The 27,478-nt window shown below is 47.5% G+C and overlaps 1 protein-coding gene across 1 annotated transcript; it reads right to left on the bottom strand.

The window, feature by feature from the left end:
* Nucleotides 1-357: 357 nt before the first annotated feature.
* KPTN (kaptin, actin binding protein) lies at nucleotides 358-23,497 on the bottom strand. The gene is made up of 13 exons (XM_063139961.1): nucleotides 23,284-23,497; nucleotides 22,922-23,042; nucleotides 20,618-20,700; nucleotides 13,997-14,081; nucleotides 13,339-13,393; nucleotides 11,447-11,522; nucleotides 8,676-8,749; nucleotides 8,143-8,252; nucleotides 7,796-7,909; nucleotides 7,096-7,168; nucleotides 6,860-6,995; nucleotides 4,884-5,093; nucleotides 358-2,116 (listed from the first exon to the last, which is right to left on the bottom strand). The coding sequence occupies exons 1-13, from the start codon at nucleotides 23,440-23,442 to the stop codon at nucleotides 1,976-1,978; spliced, it is 1,437 nt and encodes a 478-aa protein (XP_062996031.1). The 5' UTR covers nucleotides 23,443-23,497; the 3' UTR covers nucleotides 358-1,975.
* Nucleotides 23,498-27,478: the final 3,981 nt, after the last annotated feature.

Below are 27,478 nucleotides of genomic sequence, written 5' to 3'. Positions count from 1 at the left end.
ACTCAAGTAATATAAACAATGTTGGGGCCGCCCGCCCCCCCCTTTCCCGGGTGTTGAGGCATCTCCTAGCCCCTTCTTCCAAGAATTGCTCCCCTGAGACAGCCCTGCTTCTGAAAACGATCACAATTAACACAAGTCTATGCTGGGGTGGGAAGGTACCAGGTGCTTGGGGAGGAGGCAGGGAGAGGATTCCTTTTATCTCCCATCTGTGATTGAAGCCCCCAGATCTGCGTTTGGAGATAACAAAGGAGATTCCCTTGCCGTACCCCTTCCCCTCTCGCTCCGCGACATAGGAAGCCTCAAGAATCCCTTCCTGAAAACGCACACACCGCGTTAAGATGCCACAAATGCTTCCCAATTGTTACAGTTCAGGTTTAATCCGTGCCCTCTCTCCTGGGCCATCTGTTCCCATATGCCGGTAGAATCCAGCTCTGGAACGGATACACCATCAGCTTTTTCTGCATTCAGGGAAGTATGTACCTGCCTAACATCACAAGAAGCAGATCTGTTCATCCGGCATTGGGGGGTGGGGGTGGAAGCAAAGGACGCAGCTGGCTTCTTCTCCCACTTCAAACACCAGCTGAATGCCCAAGTCAGAATTCTTCCCAGGGAGGGCAGGGGGAACGGGACTAAGCCACTGAAGCGATGTAAAGAGAAAAGCCTCTCGGGTATTAGCCCTCGCTCTGAACAGGGTCACCGAATCACAACCCAGAGAGGCCTCATTTACCTTTCGGAGCGCCAAGGAAATGAGATACAAGCCAGCTGTTGCTTCTCCTGTTCTGTCCCTAGAGAGGCCTGGGCCTTGGCTCAGCAGTTATCAAGCACACGCTTTGCATGCAGAAGGTCTCAAATTCATCCTCCAGGTAGGGTCAGGGGAGAACCTTTGCGGAGAGCCACTGCCAGTCCGTGTCGACAACACTGGGTTAGAAGGATCAATAATTTGACTCTGTACCAGGCAGCGTGCTGCTTGCTGCAGTTCAGTGGCAGAGGACACCATATGTATGGAGAAGGCGGTTCAACCCTCGGCATCTCCAGGTCGGGTTAGGAAAGAATCTTGCCTGAAAACCTGGCGAGCTGCTGCCAGTCAGTGTCGATGATACTGGCCTACATGGACCAATGATCAGACTTGGTGTAAGGCATCTTCCTATGCTCCCTTCTGGCTCCTCCCCATTCTAGACGTGGGGCAACAGCAGAGTCCTACTTGGCTACATCAGGTAAGTAGGGGAGGGTGGTAGAGAAAAGGGTAAGGCATGGGTCAGGAGAGGAGAATCAATGGGGCACCCATCCAAGTAAGTCTGCTTAGGAAAGGAGGGGCAGGAAGGTCTCTCAGCGCTCTTCTGCTCAGTTCTTGCATCTGAGCCCCTCTGCATGATGTTCTAGCTGCCTTACTGAGGTTTGCTTTATCGTATTTGCTTTAACATGGTGTTGCTAGCGTTGACACAAGCAGCCTTGAATGCCGTGTGGCCGGAAATGCAAAGTGAGATATTCTGAAATAACTTGGGAACAGTCGTCTTCATCCCATTCCAGACTTCTGTCCATCACACAGACACAGAGAGCAGACAGTGCTCACAATACAAAGTTTATTCTCTTATTTACAGAGGGTTTTTTGGTCAGGCCACGTTCAAAGCAGTCCCTTGGGAGCTGATGAAGAAAACGGCAAAGATTGGCAAGAAACATCATGACTGAAGTCTGTTGCCTGCATCCAAAAGCCACCATTTCCTCTCTGGCTGCCGCTACACCTGGCCATGCATCGAAAGAATGGCATTTGGGGATACTGAGTGCACCCCGTCCTCTAACTCCCACCATAGGTATCAATTTGGTCTTTGCTCCCTTGGTGACTCCATGGCAGAGAGGCAAGATACCTCGGAACGGCGCCGCTACCCAGAGACTACGAATCGCTTCTCCTGGCTGAAGTTAACAAGCCAGAAGACACGGACAATTCCATCGGTCTTTTGATCTTTGCAGACCAAATCCATCACTCCCTCGATGCCTTTCCATCAGCATCCTCAGTCTTGGTCTCCTGCAGTTGCCGAGAGATATCGGCCTTGGCCTTCTGGCTTGCCACTTTCAGCCGAAGCCGCTCCAAGAGGCATTGGGCAGCCTGATTCAGGCTATGCTATAAGGGTAAGAAGAGAGCAGTTTTAATTTTGAAGTATTTATGCCCTGCCAAGGCTTTATACTGTTAATTTTACCCTACCCTGTGCCTGTTTACCCTACCCTGTGCCTGTTTACCCTACCCTGTGCCTGTTTACCCTACCCAGTGCCTGTTTACCCTACCCTGTGCCTGTTTACCCTACCCTGTGCCTGTTTACCCTACCCTGTGCCTGTTTACCCTACCCTGTGCCTGTTTACCCTACCCAGTGCCTGTTTACCCTACCCTGTGCCTGTTTACCCTACCCAGTGCCTGTTTACCCTACCCTGTGCCTGTTTACCCTACCCAGTGCCTGTTTACCCTACCCAGTGCCTGTTTACCCTACCCTGTGCCTGTTTACCCTACCCTGTGCCTGTTTACCCTACCCTGTGCCTGTTTACCCTACCCAGTGCCTGTTTACCCTACCCAGTGCCTGTTTACCCTACCCAGTGCCTGTTTACCCTACCCAGTGCCTGTTTACCCTACCCAGTGCCTGTTTACCCTACCCTGTGCCTGTTTACCCTACCCTGTGCCTGTTTACCCTACCCTGTGCCTGTTTACCCTACCCAGTGCCTGTTTACCCTACCCAGTGCCTGTTTACCCTACCCTGTGCCTGTTTACCCTACCCAGTGCCTGTTTACCCTACCCAGTGCCTGTTTGCTTTCTCTTCCCCTCCTTATTGTTTTATTATGGTTTTATTAGAATGTAAGCCTATGCGGCAGGGTCTCGCTATTTACTGTTTTACTCTGTACAGCACCATGTACATTGATGGTGCTATATAAATAAATAATAATAATAATAATAAATAATGTGGAAACACAGAAACAGAACCATTTAGTTTGCCAGCAAATGTACTGGAACGATAAGACTAACAACTGGTTGACCTGCCATTCCTGAAAGCATTTTTGAAATAGCAAGCTTGCCTTCAAAAAAAAACCTACTTGTGGAGGAGCCCAGGGCCTCCCTCGTGAAAGGGTCTCACTGTGTGCCACCGCTGAGAAGTCCCTGTCTCGTGTAGCTAACTCACTGTCCATCAGATGGGCTGTGGAATGTGCAGCAGGGCTTCGGAAGAAGCTGACTGAGCATATGAGAAGTTTCCTATGGCCTGGCTGAGACCCACGGTTGGCTCTGCTGTTCCCAGAACTGGCCCTGGTTACCTGAATTTCAGGCTACCTGAATTTCCCGTTTTTCTCTGTCTTCCCTTCCTGTCCTTTCCCCCCCTTCTACATCACGACTATTCAATTGGAAGTTTGTTTGTTTTAAAAATGTGGCCCTCATTGGCAGAAAGGTGCTTTTTAAATTCAGTAGTCAATAAATGAATATGGAAGACTGTTTTCCTTTTGGGGAGAAACGTAAAAAACAGGATGCAGGATGGGGGTGATAAAGCCCTGCGTTTGAGAGGGTGGCATGCTGAGGGCGCATCTTCTTCTCAACGCAACTGCCTCAGGAATTGAAGGGTGCAGCACCCAGAGCCAAACCCGCTCAGCATTCAGGCTCTGTTTCAAGCTTTGCTAATATTAAGTCTTCGCTGAATGGAAATTAGCACATGGCTCAGTAGAAAATGGAAGTGGAAAAGAAGCCTGTCAGAAGCCAAACTTGGCAGCTCTGCGCAAATCATCTACACCTGAGGATCTAGGCTTTTCGCCAGCTTGTTGTGGTTACAGAATTAAAAATGATTAGAAGTTATCCTGGATAACCTCTTTTTAATCTTTAGTGGGCCATGCCCACTGGGTGGGGGTGAGGAAATGAGTCCTCAGAGATATTATAGACCTCTTTCCTGAATATCCAGCGTTAAACAACGTCAAGCATTTGATCCGCCAGCTATTGGCCTTTCACGGACAGGGACAACCTAGCCACAGTAGTGCATGCACTGGTAACTTCCCGATTAGACTACTGCAATGCACTCTACGTGGGGCTGCCCTTGAAGACGACGCAGAAGTTGCAGCTAGTGCAAAATGCAGCAGCTAGACTGCTGGCAGGTACATCTTACAGAGACCACATAACACCGGTCTTAAAGGAACTGCACTGGCTGCCTATACGCTTCCAGTCGGAATTCAAGGTGTTGGTAATGACATTTAAAGCCCTAAACGGCTTGGGACCTCGATACTTGAGAGAGCGCCTCTCCTTATATATGCCTGCCCGAGACCTGAGATCTGTTGGAGGAGCCCTTCTCTGCATCCCACCAATGCAACATATACGCTATGATGGGACAAGGGAGAGGGCTTTCTCTGTGGTGGCACCCCGACTGCGGAATGCCCTCCCCTTGGAGGCCCGATTGGCGCCAAGACTGATTTCATTTCAATGCCAAATAAAAACATGGCTTTTTAACAAAGCCTTTGATGGTTAAACTCACTAAGATTGCACATTGTTTTAACTGCTTTTAAATTATATATCATTTTAACTTGGTTCGTGGTTTAATTTGTTTTGAACTGTGCATATTTATTGTTTTATTCTGTATGCTTTTATCTGAGATCTTAATGATATAGGGCGGGATATAAATGTTTTAAATAAATAAATAAGTATCTAGCCCTCTTACTTTCAGAGAAACAAGGGGAAACGGTGCAGTCCATATTGTACCCAGTTGGGACAATAAACCGGCTCGCACTGCAAATGTGTTGGAATGTGTGTGTGTGTGTGTCCAAATTGAATCCATGAAATAAAATTGCCGCGGCCGGCGGAGGAAGGGCTTGGTGAATCTGCCTCACGTGTCTCCCCAGGAAATGACCCCTCCCTTGCCGCCCCACATACGCACCTGGAGAATATGCAGCCCCTTCAGGCACACCACGGCGAGTTCACACAGCCCGTCGCAGGTCAGGTCGACGTATTCCATGGAGAGCAAGGGACTGGGGAAAGCACGCTGCCAGAGCAGGTGGAAGTCCCCGTCATGCTGGCCGCAGGGCTGGGGTCCTGTGCTGCCTGAGACTTGGGCATTCGGAGCCCGGTACTTGTAGCACAAAAGCTCCTAAAAGACCACGGAAGCGCCTTTATACTAAGAACCAGGCTATAATCAACAGACCACCCTCAAAAAATAATAAAAATAAATCACAGCGTGGCCTCCAGTGCCGAATCCCAGGCATCTCAGCTCCCTTTAAAAGCCAAGTTTCCATCCTACATGGTTGCAGAAGGGAAACACACAAACACACAGAGAATTGTTGGCAGTTTCTGCTAAGAATGTGGAACACTAAGGCCCCCTCTCTCTTAAACAAAGCTAAGAGATCAGGGGCATGCAGCGGACTTGGGTGTTCCTCCTTTTCTCCCAAACAGGTTCTCTCCGACCTTCCAGCATTCGTTTTAACCAGAGTTACGCCTGCTTCTGGGCTAGCCATGGTGAACACAAACCAGACTCCTAGCTGTCAAACGGCGGTTTACATGGGCAAACCTGGTTAGCATAAAGTATGGCTACCTCTAATAGGTTGCAGCCCCCTGGTTGTGCAACTCTCTTCCCAGGGAAGTTAAGTTAGCTGGTAAATACAATACTGCTCCTCCGAGGTTTAGGGATTCATGTTGCTCTTTGATTTTAGAAGGTTCCCCTCTTTCATTGCAACGTATGTATTCTATATCAGCTTGGTTTCAATTGGAATTGTTGTACATCGCCTTGAGCCGAGTGGAGGGGGGGATTCAGAAACACATTAACCAAACACACACACTGTTTCATGGGTGGGAATGGGTAAAACAGAGGCTGAAAATCCATGACACGCACCCAATTTAATGTTACATCTGCAGCAGGACCAAACAGGGCATGGGGGAGCCTCCGGGTGTGGTCACAGGACAGCAGAAGGAGCAGAAACAAATGACTGCAGCTCTCACGCGGTGCAAAAGTGCATCCTCTTTCCCCCAAACGTGTTTGTCTACGGCTTTTTCTTGGATTCTTGCGACAGCCCTTTGAGCCCCCTTACCTTGAGGGCTGCTACACAGGACTCACCCACCTTCAGCCTGAAATGATAGAGCCTAGCTAAAGCTACGCCGTGCAAAAGCCCCAACAGCTAGCTCCTCTGGGTTTGCCTGCATGTTCCTAAGAGCACTCAGCACGGATGGTACTATATTGCTTAGGTTTATTTCAAAAAAGGAAGAAAGAAATCTAATTTAAGGGTCAGGAAGGTTGAAGTTCTCAAATCGGGAGGGTTGAACTTCTTGCAGGCCGAGGGCTGGATTAAATTACGGCGCGCTCGGAGACCATGTCCCACTGGTGGGTGTTGCCAAAAGGCAAAATAGATTGGGGCCAAAATACTAGGGTTTTCGCTTAAAGTTCTTGCTGCCAAAACCTGAGCTTTAGCAGAGCCACTTCAGCCATTTAGAAGGGGGGGGGAACGACTGTACAAAAGCCAGGAAGCCAAACAACTGGCAGGCAGGGAATGGGGTACCATAGAGGGCTGGAGTGGGGCCCCACAAGGGCCACATCTGGCCCATGGGCCGGAGCTTCTGCACCCTCGCTTTAAATGTAAGCCCCCGAGTTTTGGCCTCAGTATCTTGGGAAGCACAGCTGGAAAAGACTTCTGCCTAGATAGTGGGACCATTGTTCCAACTCCATTTAAGACCGTCCTCTCTCCATCCTACTTCTGAAAACCCAAGCCAGAGGCTAGAACTTTTAAAAATATCCGCAAAGAGTATTTTAAGAGCTTGTTCCGCGAAAGATGCCGAAGAGAACCGGACTGGAAGACGAGCGAGTCAGCGATACGTCTGAGCCACGCAGGTCAGCCTGGAGGCGGCGAACGCCCGCGCCGCCCTTACCTGCCCGTACGTGCCGAGGAGGATCTCCGGCTCACAGTCGAAGTTGACGTCGGTCACGAGGGCGCAGAGCACACTGTCGTACTGGTCGCTCAGCGGCAAGACCAGCTGGTCCTCGAGGCCATTCTGCAGCACGTTCCTGAAAGGGAGGGGGGGAAGAAAGAGACGCTGCCAGGTCAAGCAAAGGGTAGTAGAACCACGGGATTGATACGCCTCCCCGTTCTCCCTTCTCCACTCACCTGTAGACAACGGAGAGTTCAATAGTGCTAGTGACGAGGACACTGTAGCTGTGAGCGGGGGTGCCAGGGCTACCTGGGGGAGGGGAAGCAAATGGTTCATTTGTCCAGCTCTCAAGTGCCGTTGAGCCTGGAAGGAAAGGGGGCGCTCAAGCTGCCAGGCTCACTGACTGACTGATTGATTGATTGACTGAATTTATTGCATTTCTATACCGCCCAATAGCCAAAGCTCTCTGGGCGGTTCACAAAAATTAAAACCATCAAATACAATTCACAGTATGAAACAAAACACAATATAAAAAGCACAATGCAGAAGTACAACATCAAAGCACAACCAGGATAAAACCGAGCAGCAATGCAGAGATTTATACAGATTTAAAACCGCAAAGTTAAACGACTAAGATGATAAAATACTGGGAAGGTAAAAAGGTCTTCACCTAACGTAGGTGCCAAGTGAACCTCTCTAAGGAGCTCATTGCACAGCCAGGGTGCCACAGCAGAGAAGGCCTTCCTCCTGGTAGCCACCTGCCTCACTGGCTCATTGGAAATGACCCCTGAAGATGATCTTAGGGCCCAGGCAGGTACATGTGGGAGGAGGCGTTCCTTCAGATAGTCTGGGCCCAAGCTGTTTAGGGCTTTGAATGTTAATACCAGCACTTTGAATCTGCAGGTTTTAGAGTCTGCAGCCTCTTTCATTTCTTACCGTTCGAAGCCGTGGTTCCGGAGAGATTACCTGGACGGCAGAGGGTCGGCAGAGCAAATACTAGGACTTTGGAGATGGGGCCGTCTTGCTGGATGCTCCAGCTCTGTAGGACCGCTTGTGTGGAGGGAAAGAGAAGGGGCACCCATCACCCAACGCCACAACCACTGAGCCAGCAGCAAAGTTACTCTCCTGCAGTTTGGTGCTATCTGGTCTTTGCTAAAATCTGGGGAAGCCGCCTAGCTTGGTGTGTGTCCACCACCACCACCACCCCGCCACTTTTCTTGCCCCAAGAAGCCCAACAAGCAGAAGAACTTCTCAACCAGTTTTGTCCTGTTTTTAAACCTTACCTCTGCTGGCCGGCTCAACGTGGGCAACTCGGATGTAGCCACTCTGGCAGCCAAAGGCGGTGATGCGTTGCCCCGAGTTTGGAATGTTATACACATCCAGCCAGAGCACACTGCAAAGAAGGAGGCGTCAACCTTCCCTCTCGCCTCCCCCTCGCTTCTTCCTCGCGTGCCGCGCCTTTTTAAGTTGTGGGTCTGCAGGCGGGGAACTTGCCGCGTTTCACTGATTACACGCGAGCCGCTCGAGGGAGCCTTTTGGGCTGAGAAGCGACACAGAACTACTTCCAATAAATAAGGGGAGGTTTCCTGGACAAGGTTGAAAGAGTGGAGGAGGAATGGGATGTAGGGGCTACTTCTTGAGGGGTGTGTGTGTGTGTGTGTGTGTGTAGGGGCCCCCAGCAACTTAGAGAGAGCAGCTGGGCACACACAGACACTCTGGGATACCTCCTGCCCGACCTCCCACCCACCAGCTCTCTTCTCCCCACTTCTGCTCTCCATGAAGGCCGGCCGTAATAATAACAAGCCAGCCTGCCTACTTGCTTGGCAGCTCCTTGAGTTCAGGAAAGAGGTTCTCCACCGGCTGCTCCTCAAACTGGTGCAGCTCTTCATTCTGGAAGGAAAAGGGGACGCTGCCGTTACGTCAAGGGCCCCCCTCCAGTTCACTGGGGAAACCAGGTTCCCGCCTTGGGAGCTGCTGGTGCATCTCCAGATCTTTGCAGACACAGGGCAGGAGGAAACAGCTGGCTTTAGGGAGGCCGGACGGCAGGCTGCATTGGGCCCACGCTCACTCACCACGCGGATTCAGAAGAGGGTGCTCTTCCATAGAGCACAGCACCCTCGTCCGCCATGCTTGTTAGCCATACTGGCTGGGAGTGATGGGAATTGCAGGACAACACCCCTGGAGGTGTGCCTAGCTGCTATGTCTGGCCTTTCATCTTCTGCTCAGCTGAAAATATAGTCTCTGATTAAATACAGTCTCTATTTAAAAAGTCTGCCTGCTTGCTTGGCAGCTCCAGGTTGGGAAAGGCTTGGACCAGCCTTTTTGTTTTTAAACGGAGGCTATATTTATTCTTAGCTGAGCAGAAACTGAAAGGCCACTGCACTGACTGCCTATTCGCTACCGGGCCAGGTTTAAGGTTCTTGTGCTTGTGTACAAAGCCCTAAACAACTTGGGACCAGGATACCTGAGAGAGAGAGAGCGCCTTCTCCCTTACCAACCTGCCCAGTCACTGAGGTCATCCGAGGGCCTGCTCCTGGTGGTTCCACATAGATCCATCCTCCGATTGGAATCCACCAGGGGAAGAGCCTTCAGCGTGGTGGCCCCCCTCCTGTGGAACTCCCTGCCTCTGGAGGTCAGGCAGGCTCTGACTTTAAACTCCTTTCGGCGCCTCCTGAAAACATCATTATTCCAAGAAGCCTTTCTTTAACATGCAGCCTTGGATTTCTGATTTTGCTTCTTTTTAAATTTTGTTTTAACTGTTTTATTCTGTTTTTATTTTCATTTTTACCTTGTACACCGCTCCGAAATGTTTCAATGGGGAGCGGTATATAAAAATTCGAAATAAATAAATAAAGGCCAGGCATCCCGGTTCTGCCCACCAGGGCCAATTCTGCGCAAGCCACGATACCGCTGGGCAAAGGGCAAAGGGCACTTCCACCCCTTCCTCTGCCACGGCCTCCACGAGGCTTTAGCGGAACCTTCCACCAATGATGACTCAAGCTGCTCATCCACACTTGCTCAAGCCAGAGCCCGAGCGGCACAAGGGCTCGGCCAGAGCTTCCCTTGCCGTTCACACCACAGAACAGGGGCTTCAAAGAGGCCTCTTGCCTGCCTGCCGGCATCGTGGCTTGCCCACAGAAACAGTGCAGAGGGGGAGGGCGTTTGGGATCGGCCATGTAAAGGAAGCCTCCGACGGCACAGCCGAGTTAAGTCTGGCCCAGGATTTTTGAAAGGTAAATGAAGACGGAGGAGGGACCCTCAAAGCGGAAAGGCTGAATTAAAGAAACAAACATAGATACAAGGGGCACAGAGAGTAGCTACTGAGGCACGATAGATGAAAAGGTGAAGAAAAGGGCAATTAAAATGATCAAGGGGCCGGAGCAACTCCCTGGAGGAAAGGTTATAATGTCTGGACGTTTAGCTTGGTGGGGGGGAAGATGAGTGAAGGGAAATAATAATAATAACAACAACAACAACAACAACAACAACAACAACAACAACAACATTTGTGTTCCGAGGAGGGCAACCAGGATGATCAGGGGTCTGGAAACAAAGCCCTATGAAGAGAGACTGAAAGAACTGGGCATGTTTAGCCTGGAGAAGAGAAGACTGAGGGGAGACATGAGAGCACTCTTCAAATACTTAAAAGATTGTCACACAGAGGAGGGCCAGGATCTCTTCTCGATCCTCCCAGAGTGCAGGACACGGAATAACGGGCTCAAGTTACAGGAAGCCAGATTCCAGCTGGACATCAGGAAAAACTTCCTGACTGTTAGAGCAGTACGACAATGGAATCAGTTACCTAGGGAGGTTGTGGGCTCTCCCACACTAGAGACCTTCAAGAGGCAGCTGGACAACCCTCTGTCAGGGATGCTTTAGGGTGGATTCCTGCATTGAGCAGGGGGTTGGACTCGATGGCCTTGTAGGCCCCTTCCAACTCTGCTATTGTATGATTCTATGAATAATGACAATAAATTAAATTTATATGCCGCCCCACAGTCGAAGCTCTCTGGGCAGTTTACAAAAGATAAAAACAGTGAACATTAAAAAGCATACAAAATTTAAAACCATCAAAAATATAAAAACAACAGTATAAAACAACCGTGTGGAGGAAGTGGATAGGGAGACATTTTTCTCCCTCTCTCATAATGCTAGAACCCAAGGGGGTCATCCCAGGAAGCTGAACAGCGGGAGATTCCGGACAGACAAAAGGAAGGACTTCTTCACACAGCGGGTAGCTAAAACTGTGGAACTCCCTACCACGAGATGTAGTGATGGCAACCAACTTGGACAGTTTTAAAAGGGGTTAAACAAGTTCAAGAAGGGTAAGGCTATCAATGGCTACTAATCAGGCTAGCTATATGCTACCTGCGGTATCAGAGGCAGTGAGCCTATGTATATCAGTTGTTGGGGAACCACTTCTATTACTATTGCATTCCTGTCCTGCTTGTGGGCTTGCCAGTGGTATCCAGCTGGTCTCTTTGCGAGTAGAATGCTGGACCAGACAGGGCTTTGGTCTGATACAGCAGGGCTCGTCTTACATTCTTATGAGAGCCCACAAAGGTAAAGATCACGTGGTGGTCTCACCTCTTTGTACAGGTGGATAGCAGGATCATTACCACTCAGAAGGAAGACTGTCTCTGGCTGGTCAGCAACCTGAACTCTGGAACAAGAGAAGCAATATTAAAATAAATATCTATATCTGTCCCTCCATATCTCTTTCCCACGGTTTGTCCCCCAAATGATCCCAGTTTTGCAACCACACCCACAAAAAGCATATATCAGGATATAGATTAGATAGGGTGACTCTATGGAAAGGAGGACAGGGCTCCTGTATCTTTAAAGTTGTATAGAAAAGGGAATTTCAACAAGTGTCATTTGAATGCATGTAGCACCTGGTGAAATTTTGTTTTCATCATCTTGATACAAAAGAGAAGAGGGCACCTGCAGCTTTAACTATTGCGATGAAGAGGGAATTTCACCAGATGCTGTATGCATGCAAATGACACCTGCTGAAAATCCCTTTTCTCTACAACTGTTAAAAATACAGGAGCCCTGTCCTCCTTTTCATATGGTCACCCTAGATTAGATTTTAAAGTAAATCTGTAAAGATTCTGGAGTTAAACAATGGCACCAACAAAAAATACTTATTTATTTAAAACATTTCTTAGCCGCCTTTCAGGGCAGAAGCCCTCCTGGGGTGGCTTACAACCCTACATAAAACAGTATAAACATTAAAAGCAATAAAAGCATAGACAGTAAAATATCCGTTAAAACCAATAAAGAAAAAGAAAGGAACCTCTTGTGCAAAGCACTGACTCCTAGAGGGATGCCTGCTTTCACTGACGTTTTCTTGGCAGACTTTGTAGCGGGGTGGTTTGCCATGGCCTTCCCCAGTCGCAGTTATCTTTCCCCCAGCTAGCTGGGTACTCATTTTGCCGACCTCGGAAGGATGGAAGGCTGAGTCAACCTGAGCCGGCTGCCTGAGAACCAGCTTCCGCTGGGATCGAACTCAGGCCGTGGGGAGTTTCGGCTGCAGTAACTGCCGCTTACCACTCTGCGCCACACCAATAAAAGCTAACAGTAAAATCAACAAGGGGAGTAGCAGCAAAACAGTATTCATTTACGAGAAGGCCGTAGTGAAATAAAACATTCTTAAGGCCTACTTAAAAGCCTGTAAGGATGGTGCACGGCGGACCACCGGTGGGAGTTTGTTCCACAGGTGTGGGGCCACTGCAGAGAAGGCCCTCTCCTGTGTGGAGACCCACCTAATTGCTCTCACAGGTGGGCAGGTGAGAAGGGCTTCTCTTTCTGATCTTAAAGTGCAGGCAGGCTAATATCAGTAAAGGCGATGCTTCAAGTAACTTGGTCCCAAACCATTTAGGGCTTTAAAGGTCAAAACCAGCACTTTGAATTGGGCTCGGAAACACACAAGTAGCCAGTGCAGCTGGCGCAGTATAGATGTTACTCTTCCACGCTGCCAAATTACACAGATGAAATGAAGAGAGCAGGGAGAGAGGAGTAACCAGGAGTGGATTTTTGTGGGGAGGAACAGTGAGCGCCATTCAGTGTGGATGCTCGAAAACAAATTCCCGGGCTCAGAATTCCTGGCAGGGGTCATAGCTTAGTGGCAGAGCAGCTGCTTTGGATGCAGAAGGTCCCCGGTTCAATCCCTGGCATGTCCAGGTAGGCCAGGGGGAAAAACGCCTGCCTGAAATCCAGGAGAGTCGCTGCCAGTTAGTGTTGACAACATTGGTCTAGATAGACCAAGGGTCTGACTCGGCATAAGGCAGGTCCCTAGGATTCTTTAATTCTAAGCGAACGGCTTTTGCACAGGGCTCCAGTTGGTGAATTTGGGGTTTCCAGTAAACACACACACACACAAAAACACGATCCCACAAGCCTGAAATCTGCCCATCCCTATTACTGGTTATTGGATCAATTTCTGTGGGTGGACGGTAAGCCACATACATACGTACTCTGCATGATAAAGCTGGAAAGGGGTAAACTGCAACTCCAGATTCAAGCAGCTCTCTGGAGAGAAGGAAAAGAAGAAGCCACACTCATCAAAGAACACACAAGAAAGTGAGCCCTGTTCCCCTAGCCAGAGCACGAGGGGCCATGCTCCAGCTGAATCATGAACACATTTAAGAGGGAGAAAGATCCTCAAAACAAAAGAAAGTCAGAATTACCGAGGGTCCGGTGTTACCTAATTCAGAGGTTAAAACATATGCTTTTAGAGACAGTAAGTTTCTAGTCCACTTGACTGCAGAGAGGCACTGGCTTCAGATGATTCTCTGTTGGAAACTTTAGTATGTTGTGAGCTGGATTTCCAGCAGCCAAGGCTTCCAAAACGTGGCACAGCTCATGGGAGCACCCAATGGGTTTTAAAGCTTCCAGCTCCAAACCCCTGAACGTAGCAGCAGATGCTACACTGATCTTAGAAAATCCATATTCTACGCCAAGGAAAATCAAGTTCTACTTTGGGACTATTGCATTTGCAGAGATTTTCTAACTACTTTTGATACGCTTTGCTTCCACGCTGCAGGTTTTCAGAGGTTGGTAGCCAGGGCTGTGAAAACAGAGGAGACCGGCGGGGTCAGGGTTGGGCAGCGAAGACAAGGGCTGAAGACTTACGTGCAATAGAATCTAGGTTATATTCCGAGCCTGGTTCGTAGTCGCAGTAAATGTTAAGGAAGGGGCTGGCTTTGTCTCCAGAATCCTGCGGAGAGGAGTGAGAAAAACAGGCCAAAAAGTGGGTCGAGACTTTGTGGCAGAAACTGAAACATAAAGAAGAGCCCTGCCGGATCAGAACAACGGTCCATCTAGTCCAGCCAGCTCCAACCCAGCACCCTTCAGGTGTGCTGGACTACAACTCTCATGAGCCCCAGCCAGCATGACCAATTGGTTGATGGGAGTGATTGTCCAACTCATCTGGAGGACAACCAAGCTGAGGAAGGCTGCCAAATAGGCATCATGACTAATAGATCCGTCCCCTTCCATGAGTCCGTCTACCTGACGGAATGCCTCTCCCGACGTGAATATACCCAGTCACTACGTTCAACATCTAAGGTCCTCCTCTGGGTGCCTACTCTGAGAGAGGCTCGGAGTGTGGCAACGAGGGACAGGGCCTTTTCGGTGGTGGCCCCCAGACTATGGAATGATCTCCCTGACGAGGCTCGCTTGGCGCTAATGCTGCTATCTTTCCGGTGCCAGGTTAAGACTTTCCTCTTTGCCAAGGCATATGGCAGCACATCTTAATCACCCACATGTTTAGGTTTTTTAAAATGGTTTTTAATGCTTTATGTGTGTATGTTCCATGTTTTAGAATTTTAAATTTTGTATACTCGTTTTTATCTTAGTTTTAGAATTTCTGTAAACTGCCCGGAGAGCCCTGGCTATGGGAGCAGTATATAAGTGCAATAAATAAATAAATAAATATATATATCAACAGCAAACTCTCTCTTTTTTAAAAGACATCTAAATTAGTTGCCATCGCCACATCCTTTGACAGCGAATAAATAAACAGCATTGTGTGTACAAGCCCTTTCATGCTGGTTTTCCTGAATATACTGCCAAGCAGTTTCCATGCATAACCACCCCACCTCTTCCAAATCTAGTATTGTGAGACAGGAAGAAAAACTTAATCATATGGAGTTGGGCAGGGGAGTCTATGGGTTGGATCCAGGTGTAGTCAAGCTTACAGCAGACCCACTAAAATCAATGGGAGTTAACTTAATCACTACTAAATCCCATTAATGTCATTGGGTCTACACTCAGTTTGACAAAATCTGGATACAATCCAGTGTTAATATGTAGGACTATCCAGGGTGTGAATGTGTGTGTTTTGCATCAAGTAGAATCCTCAAAACTAATGCTCCATTACTTTTAAGATGGTTTATTACCAAACCTTTCTCTAGCAATGTGGTCCTAAGTATATCTTTGCAGACAAAAAAATCATTGCAAATGGGCCTTATTGTAGGTGGATCTGTGTTTAACAACAGCCTGTCATTTTACAATATCATAGAATCATAGAATAGTAGAGTTGGAAGGGACTTACAAGGGCGTCGAGTCCAACCCCCTGCTCAATGCAGGAATCCACCCTAAAGCATCCCTGACAGATGCTTGTCCAGCTGCCTCTTGAAGGCCTCTAGTGTGGGAGAGCCCACCACCTCCCTAGGTAACTGGTCCCATTGTCGTACTGCTCTAACAGTCAGGACTTTTTTCCTGATGTCCAGCTGGAATCTGGCTTCCTTTAACTTGAGCCCGTTATTCCGTGTCCTGCACTCTGGGAGGATCGAGAAGAGATCCTGGCCCTCCTCTGTGTGACAACCTTTTAAGTATTTGAAGATAAAGTATTTGAAAATAAAAAGTATTTGAAAATAAAAAGTTATTTTCTCTTTTACATTTATAACCCACTTTTCAACCAAGATTGAGTTGTTGAGAGGACTCAGGGGTGGGTTGAAGATTCAGGTAATAACTTTGTGCACACACACACACACACACACACACCAAGATCCCAAAGCTCAACGCCCAAGTCAATAAACCAATGACCAAAATCTTAATTGACTAGGGTATTGCAAAGCTTTCCAATTCAAAAATATTCTGGAAAACCTCCAGCACCAATTGCACTGTATGATGATAATGAAAGGATCGTTCGTTAGTTACAAGAAACCCTTCAACAAGTTAACAAAAACAAGGGGAAATTTATGTAAGAGCAAGCGAGCAAAATATTATTTAGCATCAACACCGCATCCATCACAAGAAGACCAGAAGACACTCAATCTGGCATGCAACCAGGGCCACTCACTCCTTTTTTAAGGATCCATCCCATCATGTTGCTAAGCAACAGCAGGGAGCCATTGGCAATGGTCAACTGGGTTGGAAAGAGAAGGGAAGAGCGGGACTGAAGACTGAAGAGCGGGACTTTAGCCTGAGAGAGAGAGAGAGAGAGAGAGAGGCAGGATCTTCATTGGATAAAGTCTAGCTTCCTAACGGAGCTGGGAGATTCTTTGCAGACGGTGCTGAGGAAAACCAGCAAAAGTGACTCCAAAAGGCGAAAAGCTGCCAGTGCAGGACCCCATGACAGAAACAGACATATGGAGAAGACAGCCTGCCTGTTGGTTCCGGCTGTGGAAGGATCACCTGCAGGGCACCTGGGGAATACAATACAGTTGCTATTGTTTGGGGAAGGGCTCAGTAGCACTGCCCCTGCTTTGAATTCAGTCAGTCCCAGGTTCTGTTGAGAGGAGGAGGAAGCAGGTGGTGGAAACACCCTTCTCCGCCTCAGACCCTGGAGCTAGAGGGACAAGCAGTATTTCTCTCTCACGTACACACACAAGCAGTAGGGAGGGTCAAGGGTTTGCTGGGAAAGCATGCCTTTCAAGCAGCAGCAGAGGAGGAGAGAACTGAAGCTCGTGTGACAGGGAGTTCCACATGCTGGAAGACACCACAGAAAAGCGCCTCTTATATCTCCGAGATTGGGCTGGCCCAGAGTTTGGGCCGTTCTTGATGGGAAGCAGTTCATCTTCCACCGAAACGTGAATGCTCTTAAAAGCAGATCGCTGATTGGTTCCTGTCTTTTACGACTCAGCTGCTGCTGTTTTCTTAGCTGCTGTACCACGGCCTGAGTCGGTATAAAGCAATTTCGTATGTACTATTGTATTATTGTATTTTGATTTATGCGAATGGAAACCAATCAGTAAAATTATGACTTGTGCTGAGTGGAGCTTCCTGGCTGTAAAAGATGGATCAACTTTTGCAGTCATGTGGCTTTTAACAAGCCAATTTTATTGGTAGCCAGCCTTCAGTGGCAAAACAGCTATTCAAAAATTGAAAAAAATAAGTATCGGTGCCAACTGTCTTCGCTCCCAGAAGTCAAATCAACCCCTTTTACATGATTACATTTAATCATAACTACAAGAGCTACTTAATAGATCTTATAAAATTCCTGCGATGAGGACTCCCGACACTTTAAAGGTTTCAACAGATGCCCTCTGCAGTCTTAAATTATAGTTCCAGGGAAGTTAATAATAAAGCATCTAAAATTGCCAGACGTTGTACAAACATTAGAAAAACAACAGTCACTGCCTTCAAGCTTACAATTTAAAGATAAAGCCATAACCCTTTCAACTGGGGAAAGCAAGGACAGATAGGAATCAAAACAGGCCAACAAATGGATCTTTTGTTCCCTTAGCCAATCCCTGATAGGGGAGGGAAGGATCTGAGCGGGAGCTGGACCAGGCAGGCAAATGGGAATTAAATCTGGGTGGGTGGGGGGCTGCTCTCCTGAGGGGAGGGGAAAAGAAGACAGTCACTACAAGACTATTTGGGAATGGAGAGAAGAAAAGCGGTGTGGAGAAAGAGGATTTGTTTTATTATTACAAAAGGTACAAAACTTGAGGCAAACTTATGAAGGGAAAAGTTGCATTTCCTAATCTTTCCCCCTTCCCTTCCTTCAAGGGTTTCGACATCTTAATCATTAACTTGCATCAAAAGCTCTCCTCTGTCGAGGAAATGAGTAGGTGGGCTATTTTATCTGTGCCCACCCTGTTTTGCTGTAAGCCCCTTCTATTATAAATTAAATCTGTAGCAATTTGATCAAAGCTATAACTGAAAATATATTGCTCAACCAACAAGAAGTGTTGACACGTTAGTCAGAGTGTGAGCCTCCCGGCGAGGACAGGAAGGGTGTCACCACAAGGAACAGATGGTCGGGATTGCAATACCCATCAATGTCTCCTTTTTCCTATCCTTGGAACTCTGCACACACACATCAATCCTTGCCTACTATTGGTTGAAAAGCTTACCTATGACTGTATTGTGATTGGTGTCTGGTATGAGCAAGTTCTGCCGTTGTCTCTAAGAGTGCTAGACTATAAGTATGTTAGCTTTTCCTGGAAATAGTAGGCAGTCCTTCAGGTCCTCTGAAAGTTGCCACCTTGCAGCGCTGCAGGCTGCTCGTAATAAACTTTTTCTAAAATGAGAGAAACCAGGTCTTGGAGGTTTTGGCCGCCACTCAGCGAATCCCAATTATTATTATTATTATTATTTATTTATATAGCACCATCAATGTGCATGGTGCTGTACAGAGTAAAACAGTACATAGCAAGACCCTGCCGCATAGGCTTACATTCTAATAAAATCATAGTAAAGCAAAGGAGGGGAAGAGAATGCAAACAGGCACTGGGTAGGGTAAACAGGCACAGGGTAGGGTAAAACTAACAGTATAGAGTCCAAACAACATCAGGTTTTAAAAGCTTTAGGAAAAAGAAAAGTTTTTAGCTGAGCTTTAAAAGCTGCGATTGAACTTGTGGATTAGAGGGAACCTGCCTTTTCAGAGTTCCTCCACACCTCCCACTTCCAACATTAAACAGTTTATTTCTTCCTCATCTACGCATTCCCCTTATTCTCCCCTTTGTCAGGCACCCGGCTTGACTTTCTGTTGCTGACATGACCTTACATTAACATAACCTATAGCTGAACTCAGGTCAATGAAAACCAGCTGCTTCGTAAGAAGGATCGTGGCCCCTGCTTCGCGTGCAGCAGTCCTCAAGCTGAATACCCAGCAGGGCGGCGGCTGCCAGTCAGTGCAGGCAACACTGAGTTAGATAAATCAATGGCAGTTCTAGATGTTCCAACTCCAGATCTAGGAATTTAAAAGTTTGGATTGACTGAACCTGTTGCAAGTTGCCTCAGGTAGTAGGGGATGTGGCACATTTTATTACCCACGAAGCAAAAGGCTGTGGAACTTGGAACTCTAAGAGGTGGGGGGTTTGCCGGGCATGTGTGTGTTGGATCTTGGAATGGATCTTGGTTATGTTTTCCATTGATTTGTTAATTGATGAGGATCTGGAAGAACAGAAGACTCAGCAGAAACTTAAAGGTCAACTCTACACCTGGACATTGAGTGTCATAATTGAAGAATTGTCTAACTGATTGTCTTCAATTAAGGGTTGCAAGGAGTTGCATCATTGTACAGGTTGTCTATAAAAGTAAATGTGTTTTCATGTTCACTACTTCCATGTCCCTTACCCAACTTGATGTGAGCTGTATTGACTGACCGTTTGTAAGTATTTGTATCTGTATTGCCATAACTAAATTATATATTTATTTGCCAGTAAAAGGTTTATTTTAACCTACATAAATCTCTGTTTTAATTCACGTCTTTGCTGACTTGGCTGAGAACCGCTGCAACCTCTGCTAGTCTCTGGAAGGCCCAGACATAGACTTAACACAAAAGGTTATGTGCCAGAATCCCAGTCTGTGCAATAACTAATCAGCTTCTAAAGCCATAACTCAACAGTGTGATGGAAAGAAGTGGCTTAATTTATACCTCATATTCATTCTCCAAGATGAAGGAAGTCCTCTGAATAAATTGAGTAAGTTTACCCTGTGACATCACAGAAGCTTCTGCCTCTATGTCTGCATCCTTTCATAAGGAAGGGAACCTGTGACCATCAGCCTGAGGGCCTTAGACCAGCCTTCCCCAATCTAGTGACCTCTTGCTGTAGTTTTGGACTAGAACGCTCAGCAATCCGGACTACTGGCCACACTGGCTGGGCTAATGGGAGTTGAAGTCCAAAAAGCTGGAGTGAATCAGTTTGAGGGAGGCTGCCCTAGACCATCAGGACATATTCTTTTTCAACAAGTCTTACTTCCAAGAAAATATGCTTAGGATCAGGCTATAACTATGGGTTATGGTCGTGAACACATGCATCCTCAAAATTAATTATTATTATTTATTACATTTATAGACCGCCCCTTAGCCAAAGCTCTCTGGGCGGTTTATAAAAGTTAAAAACAGTGAACATTAAAAACAAATATACAAAATTTAAAACCATAAAATGCCAGAGAGCTTCGGCTATGGGGCGGTATATAAATGCAATAAATAAATAGCACAAAATACTAACAAAAACAGACAATATCCATTTAAAACAACTATTCTGGGGTCAGTTAAAAAATCTCAACATATGCTGTTAAATGCCTGGGAGAAAAGCCTTGACCTCGTGCCAAAAAGGTAACAATGTTGGCACCAGGATCATTCCATAATTGAGGGGCCACCACTGAAAAGGCCCTCTCCCTTGTTGCCATCCTCCGAGGATAGGAACCTGGAGGAGGACCTTAAATGTTGAGCGCAGTGTACGGGTAGGTTCATGTCGGGAGAGGCAGGCTGCTGTTGTGGTTGTTTTATAGCGGTGCTTGTGCAGAACAGGACGTGCAAGATACGAATTGGAATAACGTATGAAAATGGCATACCTTAATGAAGGTAATCCCCACCACCAGGCCCCTTTTGGGAGGCGACTTGTTGAAAGTGTCAATAGAAACGATCTCGGCATCCACTGAAAAGGAAAGAGATATACAAGAGCAATAGCTGTTGAAATTGAATTGCTTGCAACACATGGGTACTACCAAACAAAGGTAATAAAACCAGCAGCTCCCACTGCAGACAGCTGGCAGTAATGTTTCTCGATCTCTATAAGGCCAGCGAACAGGGGTCTTGCGCACTTGCCCTTTAGGAATACACCAAGGGTATTGGAAGCTTTTGAACTGTGGTGTTGGAGGGAAATTGCGAGAGTGCCTTGGACTGCAAGATCAAACCAGTCCATACTCCAGGAAATAAAGCCAGACTGCTCACTGTTCACCACTGTCCTTTTCCGTCCTCTTTTTGGGTGAAGCATAACTGGCAAATAGAGGGAGAAAACGTGGAGGCAGTGACAGACTTTGTATTTCTGGGCGCAAAGATAACTGCAGACGCTGACTGCAGCCAGGAAGTCAGGAGACGTTTACTTCTTGGGAGGAGAGCAATGACAAATCTCGATAAAATAGTTAAGAGCAGAGACACCACACTGACAACAAAGGTCCGCATAGTTAAAGCAATGGTATTCCCCATAGTAACCTATGGCTGCGAGAGCTGGACCATAAGGAAGGCTGAGCGAAGGAAGATAGATGCTTTTGAACTGGGGTGTTGGAGGAAAATTCTGAGAGTGCCTTGGACCGCAAGAAGATCAAACCAGTCCATACTCCAGAAAATAAAGCCAGACTGCTCACTTGAGGGAATGGTATTAAAGGCAAAACTGAAGTACTTTGGCCACACAATGAGAAGACAGGATACCCTGGAGAAGAGGCTGATGCTAGGGAAAGTGGAAGGCAAAAGGAAGAGGGGCCGACCAAGGGCAAGATGGAGGGATGATATTCTGGAGGTGACAGACTTGACCTTGGGGGAGCTGGGGGGAGCGACGGCCAACAGAAAGCTCTGGCGTGGGCTGGTCCATGAAGTCACGAAGAGTCGGAAGCGACTGAACGAATAAACAACAAATTGGAAGCATACACGAAAAAGTATAAGGCATGAATGTGACAGATGCATTGCGAACATGAGGCATCCTGCAGGTATATGTATCGAATAGCAAGGACTGCTGGGCTCCAGTGTAGACACAGGTACACCCTGCATAATATGCGAAACAGCCCTTATACACAATTGTAAAGTTCAGTGGGATCGCAGACATCAGAAGGAAAAGTCACCCCAGTTGGACCAATGCTCACATAGGGAACACACACAGAAAGGGAACAACTTACCTGAACATCTGGCATCTACCATACAGCACCCTTTCCCAACCTGGTGCCTTGCAAATGTGTTGGACTGCAAATCCCAGTTGTAGGGCAAGACATCTCTAGGGCACCAGGTTGAGGAAGACTGCCAAAACGCATGTACGAGATCAGTGACCAGGGCGGGTGCTACCATAGAGGCCACTCAGGCGGCCGCCTAGAGCACCAAGCTAAGAGGGGTGCCAGGCGCAGTGCAGCATTCACGCGCGTTGGCTGTGAGCTGGCCGGAGGATTCAGCTGGGCCTGGGCAGGTGAGATGGTGCCCCGTGCCCATCCAGCTGAAGGGAAGCCAGGGACGCTGGGGTGGGGCGGCGGCTCCGGCGTGGAAGTCTGAACGTGGAGCCGCCGCCCCACCCCAGCGTCCCTGGCTTCCCTTCAGCTGGATGGGCGCGGGGCGCCATTTCGCCCGCTGAAGCAAAGCCAGGGACGCTGGGATGGGCGGCTCCACGTTTGGACTTCCGGAACGTGAATGGGGTGCATGGGGTCTTTGAGTGAATGCATGTGTTCATGTGTGTGTTTGTTTGGAGTGAGCGATGCTGAGGGTGTGTGTGTGTGTGCACACGCGTGTGAGTTGGGGGGATGATTTGGAGGTGATATTCCTATTAAATAATGCATCTTAGACCCATAGACTTTCCTTTCCAATTTGTTTGCTATAATTGGCATGACGTCTTTCTTGCACTTGAAAATAAATTTAGCAGTTTCAAGTTTTGTGCTTCTTATTTTTTCCAGGAAACATGTTCTTAAAAATCAAAGTTGGCATTTTTTGGGTGTGTGTGTGTGTGTGTCTGTGAAAGTAGCTCACCTTGCCTAGGGTGCAACATAGTCTGGCAGTGGCACACCATTTTGGAGGTACGTTTGTGGGGTTGGTGGTGAAGACAGGGGTTCCCCAGCTCCCTTGTTCTACCCCACAGACTCTACAACCACAGCCCCCCAACTCTTTCTTTCTCCAACCATTACCTGGGATATAGGTGAACTGCAGCTCTCTGGCCACGGGACGCAGCTTCTGCCGCATGTCTTGGTAGCGGAAATAAATCACCTTCCCCTTCAAGGTGGCAGCCAGAAGCCCCCCCGGGCCGTCCTTGCACGCCCAGCCCAGCCGTGATGCCCCTTCTTGGCCAGTGGCCACAGGGACCCCCAGCCCCACTCCAGCCCCAGCTACGGCTTCTGGGCCCCACTGGGCAGCCCCCACGAGCCCCTTAGAAGCCCCCAGGGGCTGCCCCCCCCGCCACGGGGCTGCTGCCCACCTCTGACTCCCCCCGCTTCAGCCCCCCCGCCCCTTCAGAGCCCCCCACAAACTCCTGCCCCAGCCCCGCCCCCACAAAGTCCTCTTGCCCCTGCCCCGCCCCCGAGGGGCTCTCCTGCCCTCGCCCGCCCCCCCGAGCCGCCCCCGGCAGCGCAGCCAGCCCATAGACGTTGCTTTGGGAGGAGAAGCGGGTGAAGCTGTCCTCCATAAACGGGCAACCCCGAGTAGGCTCCATCCCGGCTCAGGCACCACCAAGGGCAGCCCGATCTTCCTTTCCCTCACACCCCCATTGGATAAATGAGGGCTTCCCGCTCTTCGCGGCGCGACGGGGATGACGACAGCGAGGGTGGGGCGTCGCGGGGAAATAGCGTTTGGCGTTCCTGCTCGCTACGCTTGTGCCCACTTCTAAAATGGCCGCCTAGGAGCCTGAGCTTGTTCGCATGTGACGTCAAGACCGTGACGCAAGAATATAAGCCTGTTTTTTGTTTTGTTGTTTTAAAAGGGCTCAGGCAATAAATCAGCCTTCCTCAACCTGGGGCGCTCCAGATGTGTTGGACTGCATCTCCCAGAATGCCCCAGCCAGCAGAGCTGGGGCATTCTGGGAGTTGTAGTCCAACACATCTGGAGCGCCCCAGGTTGAGGAAGGCTGCAATAAATAATAGTAATAATAATAATCACCACCACCAGAAGTGAGAGGTTGAGGAATGCAGCTGTTGTGGGTTGGTTAGTGACCGAAAATGTGGACTTCACAGAGTTCCTGTTTGCTGGTAGTAGACCTGTGTAACTTGATTTAACCAACAGCTTCATAGTTAGATAGGCCTTTTACACAGGCAATATTGGGCTTTCAGTTTGAAGTTGTTTTGGCTACTCTTTATTTATTTATTTATTTATTTATTACATTTTTATACCGCCCAATAGCCGAAGCTCTCTGGGCGGTTCACAAAAATTAACTCTTCTGAGATGGAAATCTCTCTTCTCCTGAATCTGGCCTGTCACCTCCTCAGTTTGGGGAGAGAAAGCTATAAAATCAAACAGGCTAATTTGATCTTGGGTCTCGCTCCAAGGGGCAGCATGGACTGACAACTTGGAGAAGTTTTGCCCCCACTGGAACAATTTCCCATCTGTCTTTGAGGGGCTCAGACAGACAATTCAGCTGTGCATTTGGCTGAAGGGAAATGTGAGCTTTCTTTGCATAGTATAAACTGCATCCATTTTCTACCAATAAACTGTCATGCTTTTTGGAGAAGTGGCTTGGTTTCATCTTGGTAATCAAAAGAATTTAATTTGACTGAAACCTAATAAGTATCACACCTCCGGATCAATACAGCAGCTAACTAATCAGAGTGGTGTTTTGTTTGATTTTTGGTATAAATACTCATAAAAATAGGAGCCTTGCTAGAGCTGGCCTAGTTTTGTTGGGTTTTATGTAGCCGGCTTTTAACATGCAATGCAGTGTATCACTAATCTTGCAAGCTGCCTCGAGGGATACATAGCCAGTAACTCAGCCTTTCCCAACCTGGAATCCTCCAGGTATGTTGGACCGCATCTCCCGGGTTGTAGTCCAATAATCTAGAGTGCTCCAGGTTGGAGAAGGCTGCATTAACTCAGCACTTTCCAGAGAGAGAGAGTCATGTTTATCTGTTTGAGGTGCCACAACTTAAAAGAAACAACACCTAAATACTGCCTCTTGCTTTGTGTTTCTCTCTTTAACTGTGAATCTTTAGCGGAAGCCCTTGTTGCAGCTCTCCCCCATTTTCTGGCACCAGGCGCCTCTCTGCTTACACTGCCTCCATTTCACCTTTTGGGGAGAAATCAGTCTAAGTTCAAGGGGTCTTGCTCCAAAATAAGCCTCTTTACATACACTTAAACCTTAACATAATTAGCACGTTTTGTACATTTCACATTTCATTTGCTTCTTACCTCACTGCTTACAATTCCTCCTCCCCAACCACATGCATATGTTATATTTCTGGTTAATAAATTAAAACTACATTCCTGGATTTGCTTCTGAGTAACCAGAATGAATGCACAAGCTATAGAGAATATTTTTACAGTTTTTGCCAGCCCACGAAGACTCCTTGTTTTTATTTTAACAGACTGAGACTCTCCTCTGAAATTTATCCAAGAATGTGAGAAACGGCAGTCCCGCCTCTTTGTTTGGTTTTTGCCAAAGGCTGCAATACTTTGCACACTTACCTATGAGTAAATATGACCGCACAGGACCAGTCAAGCATTTGCTCCTAAAAGTTTTTACTTGGGACAATGTTGCAATCAGGTTACAAACTGACCCTGGCCAACTCAGGTCAAGATATTGCAAGATGAACAAATTCAGTATACAACATATAATTGGACTGGAGGTACTCAGGCAGTACGTATAGGTGGGAGGATAAATATGTTGCATGTAAACAACAGCATCCCGGAAGGTATTAAATCAGATCCCATTCTGTTGCCCACATTGGATAAGATGATTAGAACATTTAACACAAATGCAGGATTGATTTGTTTTTGCCAAGTTTTCTAGTTGCTTAGCAGACCCCACCCACTCAATTCTAATCTTTAAATAGCATCCTCAGAGTCTCAGCTGAAAACTGTTCATGAAGCGCTAGCTGATTTCATTCAGTCAAAAATCTCAATGACCTTTTAATCTGAAATTGATCAAGCACCTTAAACCTTTTGTAGATTAAAAGTTTCCTTCACATAATGTAGCCTTCCCCCAACCTGGCATCTTCCAGCTGTGTTGGACTATAGCACCCATCACCCCCAGCCAGCATGGCCCATGCTGGCTAAGGATGATGGAAGCTGTAGTCCAACACATCCAGTGGGCACCAGGTTCGGGGAAGGCTGAAATAATGAATGAGGTTATCTGGCGAAAGCTCAATTCCCATCCTGACTGCACATCTGCACCTGCTCCAAGTTAGAAAAACTATTAAAGGGGAAAAAACATCTAACAAAATGTTTAGGCAGCCCTTCAGATTTTTGTATTTACAAGCAAAGCCTCACATAACCTTGTAATAGCAAGTTCCAAATTCTAATCTTTGACACTATCTTGAATAGGTGACAAACACGTAGCAGGACAATTCAGCCTGTCTCTGCATTGAATATAAGAACTCGCATGATCAGATGGATCATTTGAAAAACGTTGCAGACTGACATTTTATTATTAGCAGATGGCTTTGTGTATTGACTAATCCAATACTTCTATTATACTTATCACAGCACATTCTTAATTTATTAACCAACATCCCCCCATCCCCTAGCTATTGGCTACTGGAGGCACACTCTCTCATTTTTCAGTCTAAACTTCTTGTACCTTTTCTTCCAAGTAATAATAGCTGGACACTTCTCAGCTAAAACAGGTGCTCAATATTGGCTAAATCTGAATATTCTACCATACTGAAGGGCTTGGGCTTGTTTTAACAATGACGTGGTCAGTAGTATGATACAGGTTGTTCCCTGCTAACAATATTCCATACTGTATAAGAACGTAAGAAGTGCCCTGAAGCTGGATCAGACCAAGGGTCCATCTAGTCCAGCATTCCGTTCACACAGTGGCCAACCATCGGCCAGAGATGAACAAGCAGGACATGGTGCAACAGCACCCTCCCACCCATGTTCCTCAGCAACTGGTGCACACAGGCTTACTGCCTCGGATACTGGAGATAGCACACAACCATCAGGGCTAGTAGCCATTAACTTTTTTTAAAACAACAACAGCCAAGGTTATTCTTTCCTAACGATTAGTAACTTTTACTGAGAACTACTCTCTTCCTTCCAGATGCCAAAAAAGGCACCTTTTAACATTTTGCAATACGCAAAATCTGTATTTGTTTCTTTTTTTAAAAAAAAAAAAAGCCCGTTAACCAAGTGGCTCACAGGTTTCCAGTTACAGGTACCCCCAAATTGACTTGTCCCCTGATTGACACAGTTGTACATTAATGGCACAGCATTAGAAGCAGCAGTAACATGAAAACAAGGCTAAACGCCACCTGTGATCATGAAAAGTTGATTCAGCGAGGAAAGAATGAGAAAGAGTAACACACTGCAATAGCTCTACAGCAGGGCTGGGCAACTTGTGGCCCTTCGGCTACTTTGGCCTACAGCTTCCATCAGCCCTCAGTATTAGCTATGCTGGCGATGCCTGATGGCCATTGCAGCCCTCCACATGTTTTGGCCTCCAAGTTGCCAACTTGCTCTAGACACTTTAGCATGTCTAATAGAAAGCCGATCACACTAATTCCTTAAGCAAGCATGTTTCTCTCTGCTTGGGAGTA

The sequence above is a fragment of the Elgaria multicarinata genome, chromosome 13, assembly GCF_023053635.1.
Source record: "Elgaria multicarinata webbii isolate HBS135686 ecotype San Diego chromosome 13, rElgMul1.1.pri, whole genome shotgun sequence".
NCBI classification, from domain to species: domain Eukaryota; kingdom Metazoa; phylum Chordata; class Lepidosauria; order Squamata; family Anguidae; genus Elgaria; species Elgaria multicarinata.
Note: the sequence above shows the minus strand (reverse complement) of the source record. Positions and strands in the feature narration are given on the sequence as shown.